At 42.8% G+C, this 9,825-nt stretch overlaps 1 protein-coding gene across 7 annotated transcripts in view; it reads right to left on the bottom strand.

Moving 5' to 3' along the window:
- TSPAN4 (tetraspanin 4) overlaps window positions 1-9,825 on the bottom strand; it is a 477,301-nt gene that overhangs the window by 10,198 nt on the left and 457,278 nt on the right. For all 7 annotated transcript variants that reach the window (XM_030038299.2, XM_030038293.2, XM_030038295.1 and 4 more), the window contains 2 exons: window positions 2,972-3,103; window positions 1,322-1,405 (listed from right to left, as the gene is read on the bottom strand). In XM_030038299.2, coding sequence (XP_029894159.1) covers window positions 1,322-1,405; window positions 2,972-3,103 — 216 coding nt within the window. The remainder of the gene's footprint in view (window positions 1-1,321; window positions 1,406-2,971; window positions 3,104-9,825) is intronic.

Below are 9,825 nucleotides of genomic sequence, written 5' to 3'. Positions count from 1 at the left end.
AAGGACTCTGACATGGGCTGCTGGGTTTTTAATATATCTTTTAAAGACTCTAAATGCTGAATAGCTGCTCAAAAGCTGTTTTTTAAAACGTGGTAATATATTAACAACACTCTTACATGGTCTCTCTGCCATATGATCTTGCTGTGCTTTATCTTTTTCCCTAAGCCTATCTGCTTACTATACTGGAAAACAAAAACCAAAACTCTACTGAATTTGCGCCTACAAGGAGTCAGGCATTTGCATTAATAAGTTGCAGCCACTATGTGACATATGAGTGAGTAAGATACATGCCATTCTGCCTAATCTGACATTAGTGGGAATATGAGCGGAATTTCTCATCCCAGGCTCTCTTGCTGCTGCTAGTGGTATACCATGCAAAGTTGAAAAAAACCCCCAAACTTGGGTTAATGTGGAGTTACATGATATTAATTAGCTCAGCGATGCCATCGTTTCTGCTTATATGTTGACTGTGAGAGAGAGGTGGAGCTGGAAACTAAAGCTCCATCTTCACTGCATTCAGGAATGGGACTTTGGGCCATAAATGGAGGAGGGTTGGCATACAGCTGAAACAGCCTGAGCTCCAGCACAGCATTCACCTGTGTATTCTCAGGTGAAGGTTTGTGCCATTGGGGCTACACTATGGCCATGACCATGGCAAGCTGGATTAAAGACACAGGTACGGAGGAGACAAGGTACTACACTGACATCTGATTCTTCTCTAACCCAATAACTGCAGGTCAAAAATCTGATAGGCAAGTCTATGCCAATCTTATTTACGTAATTTCCCTGCAACTAGTAGAAAAGGAGCATGGTTTTATGGGCAAGGTTGAGTAATGGTAACAACATTGCAACTTGTAACTTATCCTAGGACTGAGGATGGGGTTGAAGCCTCAAGCTACCTTTAGGCTATCTTGAAGTTAGATATTTAGCCTAAGTGGGTGGTCCTCTCTGGAGAATGACTGGACAAATACAAGTACCCTAAAAGGCAATTCACCCTACCCTAATTAGGCTTCTGTCTTTGGATGGCAGGAAATACCTCTCCACTGAGTCTAGTCTAAGCCTTAGATAAACCACTTGATAAAGTGCCTGTTCTCTGCAGTGCATCATAAAACAGAAAATGCGTGTAGTATTCCTAATTCTGTACCTTGTACATGGCATTCTAACTAAATTAAAACATAAAAGACTTAAATTTTGCAGTGTTACTCTAACATCATGCAAAATTTGGAATTATTAAAACAGTCTTGGGCAGAGTATATCTGGATCTATGGTTACTTATTTAGTTACAATTAATTAGGATTTGAAAATTGATATTAAACTGTACCTGCACCATAGCTGTGCACAATCCAAAGATTCCCACTGCTAGTAAGTTTTCCTGGAGCCATATTTTCACTGTTTCGTAGCAAGGCTGGAAAAAAAAACCCAGAATATTGCATTAGTGATAAACACACAGCTCTACTCCTCTGGGAATATAGTTAGAAAAGAGCCAGATCAGATTAAGCTGCTAGGTAGCCTGAATTATCATTTTGGCATTAGAGCAACTACCACATATTTCTGGGTTGAAGCTTAAACATGGAGTACTAGTTGTAATGACACAAAAAAGTGCGCCTCCAAAATGCTGCACAAGCACTGTTCCATATAAATTGGGCCAGTAACTAAAAATAAACAAGCCATGGATTTGGGTCCTCTTTGCCCTCTAAAAACCAGCTAGAAGCAGTTAGAAATCCAGAATGAGCCTTTCATTTTCTCCACATTTCAGGAAAACAAGTATTTATTACAATCAAACCCAAAAGTTCCAGTGAGAGCTGCTCAGTAGCCACACCTTCTGCACATAGGCCCATTTCATACCATTCATTTTCCATCATTTCAAATTGCAGTGTGGGTGCTCCATCATTAGTTTCTTCCTGCTTTAAATTCTGCAGTAGCTGTAACCTCATGTTCCTGGCCCAGTGTTGGGCAGGGTGGACTTGGCCCAAGGGAAACCTTTCTTTAAATAATGTGTAAATAATAAATAATGTCTGTAAGCCAACCTTGTGCAAAAATTGTGCCCTCTGTCTTGTAAATGTACATGGCCAAGAATCAGTCAGCCTTCAGTTAGTAGAAGGGAGCCATGGTTGGTTGGAACTCAGTCTCTGCCAGTGCCAATCCATGCATATGAAATCTCACTAGAAAGTGGCCAAGAGAGCTTTACTCGTTGTCTTCACAAACCATTATAACCAGCAAAACTTCCTTATAATTCCACTTCATCAGATGGCCTTACTCCACGCCCCTCCTGCACTACCCATAATTAGCACAAAAAATTGCTGAGCTAATTTCACAGAAGAATTTAGGCTCTGACTATCTGCTCTGGAAGGATCTTCCCGAGGACATTGTAGGGAAATTATCCCATGGAGTTTTGAATTTAATTACAGGCAAGTGCAGAAACTCATTGCAAAAAAAATGCTGCTGGCGATTCAGCAGAATAGTTCCCCCTCTCCTACTGTGCAATGGAGGCCCCTGAACTAGCGTTCCTGGCAGGAGCAGAGCACTTCAGGCTCACACAGCCCTCTTGCCTCACGACTCCCTGAGCCACAATAAGTTATGGCTGCTGCTCCAGGGCACGTGCGTGCGTGTGTGTGTGCCATTTGCCTTTATCTCTACCTGACTCCGGTGGGTCGGACATTGAAAAGGACAATCCTGTCATGTCCTAGTTAGATCTAGCTAGACTGTGCTGCAGATCAGTGTTGGATAGTACTTGTCTGCAATGTGAAACAACAAACAGCTTAGAGCCTACTGAAAGGAAAGCTTTCAGCCCATAAAAATAATTAAATTGGCGGTTTCACTGGAGGTCAAAAGCCACAGCTCAACATGAGCCTTCTGAAACCACCTAATTAAAGAAGACGAGTAAGGGTACAACATACCTTATCATCTGTATGGCCCTGCAAATGACTAGCTGCCTGGGTTGCAAGGCAGCTGCTGAGCTCCAGCTACTCACCGCTTTCCACCAGGTCCCTGGGGAATGGAGTCCACAGTTCTCACTGAATTCTAAGCAGCAGGAGTCTGGCACCCGGGTTGTATTGTACACTTCAAACCAGTCAGTGTAGTTGGAGACTCCACAGCATCTGAACTGGAAAAAGAAGAACCGAGATGATGCCTTAAGTATGATCTGTCACCGACTTCTGCTCGCTTTGACTTCTGCCTCCTGGATTTGGACATTCAGTGCATTTCAATTACACCAGCAGAGGCTTGAAATTTTAAAGAAATACAGTATTTCCTCAGCTTTACCCAAATAGACCCTTTCCTTCACTCTTTTATTATGTTTAAATATGGCCTTATGTGTAGCGAATGTTGAGACAAGAATCAAAGGCACCTATTTGCAGTGGCAGGACACTGCAGGAGCTGAAACAGGACGACCCCAGCCAAGCAGTGAGGTTAAGAGTTGATGTGACTGAGCAGGATTGTAACAATCGTTTGCAGCTTGTGTTCAGGAAAAAAAATAAAGATACAGATACAGTACTCAGGAGATGAAGATACTGGGATCTCTATGGAACACTACTTACTTCTGAAATCATGATTGAAGTTAACGAGGCAAATTTTGCTCTAAGCTGTTAATTACTGATCACCGTTGAAAGTCTTTGTCACACAGGAAAAGATGTATTTCTGCCTCTTCTCTTTTTGGTGCAGTTCCTTAATGTCATCATTGGATGCTGCTAAATAGTGGTGCTTTAAGTGTCTGCATATGACGACACCATGTACAATGACTATGTTAGTGCTAAATTGGAAAGTTTGTTCGACTTACTTTGGTAGTGGGATGAAAGGTATAGGAAATGTATGTAACAGTACAGGGAATGGCTCTGTGACCATCCTCCCCCTCTGGGAACTGGTATAGTCCTGTGATACAAAATAAGCTAAGACTCATTACCATATGGACGTATACACTATCTGTCCCTCCTATGCTAACTCAAAAGTACTAATTTGTCAGTATTTAGACACTTTACCACTAATAAAACAAGATGACACTGGGCTGCAGAACTGCTCTCTGCTATTGGCAGTACTTCACACTTTTTCAAGGCTATGCCAGCCACCTACTTAGCCCCAAAAATGACTTGCCAAGATCTTATATTTCAAATGTGATTTTACATAAGCCTATACAGTATTTTTTGCATCCCTATAGAGACAATTTCTCTTGTTTCTGATTGATAGACTCATAATCATGCAGACGTCTGCATCACCAGGACCAAGGACCTAATTCAGATCCTGATGTTTACAGTGGCCTGAGCGAGAGTTTTCCCTATATATACAATAACTGTAGAGTCTGTGGGCCCAGAGAGCCATGTTCTGGTCCTGCTGCACACACAAGATCTGCCATTCAAGACCAACAGAGGGCAGAGGCGTCACACGTTGCTTTGTGCATCATAAGCTGCTTCAAGCCCTCGCAGAAAGTAGTCCGTGATAGAGACGTTTCAGTGCTCACAGCACTGTTTTTCTTCTGCCAAGCAAAAGTCAGAAATCTTTCCCAGACTAACATCTATCCCCACAAGGTTCTGCTCAGAATTCTGATTTGGTCCATGGCAGGAATAAATTGTTAGCTTGTGACTGTTTGATTTGTGAGTTTACAGGCTTCATTTTCTACAAACTGACTTGAAAGTAAAAAAAAGTTTGTGACTTTCTTTTTTTCCTCTATGTTGCTGCACACAAGACAGGAGCTCCGTGTGTAAGAGGTCCCAAAAGCGGATAGGAGCAGCATGGAACACATGGCATGCATTTGAAGAAAGCTGGTTTATCTGGAAATCTAACAAGAAGGTCTTGCAGGCTGTCATCATTAGAGTCAGGAGGCAGCTCTTTGATAGACAGTGAGAAGTGACAGCTTGTAAATACCAAGCCTTGAAAATGTGGCTCATCTGTGATGCAGAGAGTGCAACAGTAGGGGCTGAGACATTTGAGTGATGTTCTGGCCAAATATAAGTGACACAAGTTTGCATAAATTGGGACAAGACCCCTTTTCCCCATAATATTGCATGGCTGAGGGTGTCAAAGTCTGACAGACTAAGGAGGTGGGGTACAGGTTTTGTAGTTAAGGGTTCACTAACAGGTTGAGGACAGCTGTTCCTATGGAGCCTGTGAAGCAGAAGGTGGCTAGGCCATGACCTAGGGTTGGAACTCCAAAGAGTAAAACTTCCTGGTAAGCCAGAAGGTGGAAATCGGAGGGCATGCAGTTGCAAAGACAAGCTGCAGTTGGACACACATTGCCTGCCCATGCAGAGTCTCTGTGTACTGTACAAGAGCAGAGGATTGAATATTGATACTTGCCTGCCGCTGCTAGCAGACGAGGCAGTCCCACCAATGGGAGAAAGGGCTGAGAAAAGATCGAGGGTAAAAAAGAATGAAGTAGCATGAGGATCAACAGTCTTGGGACTGGAAGAAATCAGATCTGGAACTGTAACTGGAAGAGATGCCATGTCTTTGGAAGACAAAGGAAGGATGAGCAATGGAATTAAGCAGTGGATGATGCACAATCCTAAAGGAGAGGAGGTGACGAACACAGAAGAGAATATACTAACACCACAGAGACCAGAGAGCGCACGAGCAAGTGAGCGAGCAGCGTTCAGTGAAGACCAAGTCCAGTGAATGGCATCTCTAGGGAGCAGAGGCACTGACCCAGGGCAGTAGGTCAGAGAGGCAAGACCAAGGAAACAAGCAGCAGTGGGACTGAATGGCTCATCAGTATAGATTCAGCAAAGAGGTCCAGCTAGAAGCCAAAAAGACGGATAAGCTGAGAGCTCAGTAAATTCAGAGCCTTCATTATGGGGGCCCAAGTAGAGAAGAGAGAGTGAGAGAGTGTGGGAATGATTTGGCATCATGTTACAAGTGACTGATTTATCCTGTGTGCATGAAGCTGAACGATAAGTAACCAAATTGTTGAGAGAGATGAAGGACTATTAGAAGAAAGGGGAATATTGAGGACAAAGAGCAAAATAAGAGGATTTTTTTAGAGTCCTCTTAGATTTGAGAGCAATGTTCTCTTTTTAAAATTTACAAGGCTTCTGAGCCAGGATACTTGGAAGCAGTCCTGCACTTGGAGGATGAGAAAGCTCAGGTCACGTGAAGGATAATTTCTGTCACCAGCAGTTTGTTGTAGCCAGTTATACCAGACTTCATGTTCTTCCACCAAGGCTGATGTTCTGCCAGTGCAAGAAAGTTAAACTGCCTGACTGCCGTGAAGCAATTGCAGACTTGATTCTTGCTACAACCACATTCATTTTTTGGTCACATTTACAGTCCTGTCTTGTTCCCTTCACTAGTTAAGTGATAAAATTAGACAAGGTTGCCTAATCGATTAGTTCTGTTCCTAGTTTCAACAGAGAACAATACACTTAGGTTTTTTAGAAACAATTACAAACTAACAGTGCTTATTTTGGGGTACCCAGACTAACACACTTTAAAAGGGGGTAATCTGTTAAAAATGTCAGCTACTGTCTTGAAGAGCAGTAACTTTAAGACACCTTGGCTTGGACATCTCAGGTCACTTGATTCCAGGGCTCACAGCTGTGAAAGAGCATGCATGGTTAGATGCAATTGTGCCAGCCCACATGAACAAATGTGATTAATTATTGCATAAGGTGACAATCAGGTAGTAGTGCTGGGGACACTTGTACAGTGTTTGGCAGATTTCCTTAAACAAGCAAAAGCTTGTCAGGTGCCTCTGAGTATCTAAGCTCCTGCTGCTGAACATGTCCAGGAATACTGACAATACGCTGCTGTTTGTTTCATGTTTCACGTGGGAGGGAGGCTCTGCCTCCCAAAATGTCAAAACGCATTTTTTCCCTCCTTTGTTAAAGAGATATAAATGACTCCCCTATTGATTACCTGTGGGGTTCTGAAGCGGCTTATCAGTTCCCAAGAGCTCAGAACATGCAGGGGCTGCTCAACACGATGAGGCAGTCAAAGGTCATGCTGCTGGTCGTGCTTTTCCCAGCCAAGCACCACCAAACAGCACTGAGGTCTCTGTGCTGTATATATGGAATGCCACACTGCTTGCAAATAGCTTAATTTTTGTGTTAACAAGTAATTGCTGCTCTAGCATAGGGTATCTAGGGCTGCTAATTAATGTTAAACACAAAGTTTCTATCTTAGTGCTATAGAAATGATAAGGAGTTGGATTCTTGTACGTATTTTACAGGCAATCCCAGTATTGAAGGCTAAGTAGGCCCTATTTTCTTTGCCAAATTCCTGCAAAATCAGCCAGGCTGGGATAGAGGTCATAAAACTAAACAGACATCCAATCCTTGTTGCAGACAGGTTTTAGCAATTGCTGGTTTTCCAATTTTGTGAATGCAACCAAGAACTAGGGAGAGGGTAGGGTGCCTTTTATATGCCTTTTTCCTCCATCACTGTAAAAAGTAGTGAATAAGATAGTTTCATTCTAAAATCATGTTTAATGGGTTGTTTGGATTACTTCAGCAGTAATCCTAAAGTAAGGTTTGATCTAATAGAACCAATGACTGGGGTAGAGGGAGATGGGCCAAATTTTGTTCTCAGTTACAGTAGTCTAAATAGACATGAAAGGCATTACACAGCAGTAACAGTGAGCTGAATTTGCTCACTTTAGTGAAGCTAATGCGTTTTCTGCATGTCTCTCAAATTACTGCCTGGTTAGTTAAAAGGAGAAATGTTCAAATATTGATCACAAAGATGCGGGGGATGAAGCAACATTTTAAAAATCAATGCCTATTTCTCGTTTCCTAATGATCTCCACCCGTAACTTTAACCAGTCCTGGTTGGTAAGGAGTGTAATGCAGTTCAGGGTAACTTAGATCCTAAACTATTAGCATTTTAGTCATGTTTAAAATCACTTTGTAAGCTTTCATAGTCTTCAGTCACAACACGCAGAAGTCACCTGCTTGTGTTTCTGATCCTTTTAAGGTTTGAAATGCTATTGAGAAAGATTGTGGATTTGGTTAGCTGAAGGTATTAAAAAGAAATCAATGAAATGCTCTAATTTGAAATTGCTCCCTGACTTAGAGGCTTAATACAACTGCAAAATGAGACTAGTGCTTTTCCTCTAACATGCGTTGCATGTATGCAGCTCAACCCAACTCCCTTATTGGTAATCTGAACAAATCAGTCATGGACCAAAACTGCAACTTCCTCCTTAAAGACAGGCCTGATGGACCCTGTTTTTAACTTGTTCCCAGTTACTTAGGAATTGTATACTTCTGTTAAAAAGAGAAAAACCGTTTCTCAAGGCACAAAGGTGCTCAGGCCTTTTACGCTTGAAGAAGAAGTACAGTAATCGCCACTCACAAGTCGCTGTGTGCACACTGTGTATCCATACTCCCAGTCAAAACTCCCCTCTGATTTGTGATCAGCCAGTCCCACAGAAATCAAATGCCATCTAAATGTGGTTCTGTTTCTGGAAAACCTTTTTTTCCCCTTCTTTAAGCAAAAGTTGCCATACATAGTCGTACTTAGGGAACGCAGGGTGGGGATGGTCTCTACCTAAGCTAATAGTAGGAGAAATGAAGAACTATGCCAGAGCTTAGATCCCTCATATCTGAGCCTACTACGTTAACCATGGTGCCATCCTTCTGCTCAAGATCTGAAAAATACTTTTGCAAAGAAAGGAGTGGGAATGCAGAGAGGACGAGGAAGAACTCATTATGATTTCTGTTACTGTCATGTTTTTTACATGTCACGCTTTTTTTCTGAGGCTGCTGTTTTATATCCACCTACAGACATGGCCCATAGCTTAACCAATGACTGATGTCTACTGGCCCCATTAGAAAAGTCAGTGCTGAGATACTGTCCTGTACGGCAACGTGGTTGGATCTAATGTGGAGGTTTTTTGAGAGCCATCTTTTAGGAGCCAGAATGCTAACAGCAAGCCTAGATTGGGACTTCATTTCAGAAAGTCCCCTGTATTGCCCTAATCCTCCTATCAGTGATTACACTCTACTGATTAGGGATGTGAGGGATAACGATTATTACTGAACACAAAAAATAATACTTGGCATTTACATAGCGCTATTCAACTGCAAAGCATTTTACATAATTAACCATGCTGGGATGGTGTTTGCTGCACCACTGCAATAGACTATTCCTAAATAGTTTTGAAATATACATGTGATAACCAATCACGTAAAGCAGTAAAAATGGATCTGTGGGAGCTCTTTGCTTTTCTCCTTAATCCCCAGCATGGGGAGCACAGAGACTTCAACGCTATGGTACTGTCAAGACAGTGCATGGAAGGTTAGGAAAACCAAAGCACAATCCCAAGCACAAATACAGGCTGGGCAATGAGGGGATTGAGAGCAGCCCTGCAGAGAAGAACTTGGGGGTATTAGTGAATGAAAAACTGAATATGACCCAGCAATGTGCGCTCACAGCCCAGAAAGCCAATCACATTCTGAGCTGCATCAAAAGCAGCGTGGTCAGCAGGTTGAGGGAGGTGATTCTGCCCTTCTACTCTGCTCTGGTAAGACCCCACCTGCAGAACTGCCTTCAGCTCTGGGGCCCCCAGCATAAGAAGGACATGGACCTGTTGGAGCGGGTCCAGAGAAGGGCCACAAAGATGATCGGAGGCATGGAGCACCTCTCCTGTGAGGATAGGCTGAGCAAGTTGGGGTTGTTCAGCCTGGAAAAGAGAAGGCTCTGGGGAGACCTTACAGCAGCCTTCCTGTACCTAAAGGGGGCCTACAGGAAAGCCAGAGGAGGACTTTTTACAAGGGCAAGTAGTGATAAGACAAGGGGTAGTGGCTTTAAACTGAAAGACGGTAGATTTAGGTTAGATGTAAGGAAGAAGTTCTTCACTGTGAGGGTGGTGAGACACTGGAACAGGTTGCCCAGAGA

Source organism: Aquila chrysaetos, chromosome 16 (assembly GCF_900496995.4).
Source record: "Aquila chrysaetos chrysaetos chromosome 16, bAquChr1.4, whole genome shotgun sequence".
In the NCBI taxonomy this organism is placed as follows: domain Eukaryota; kingdom Metazoa; phylum Chordata; class Aves; order Accipitriformes; family Accipitridae; genus Aquila; species Aquila chrysaetos.
Note: the sequence above shows the minus strand (reverse complement) of the source record. Positions and strands in the feature narration are given on the sequence as shown.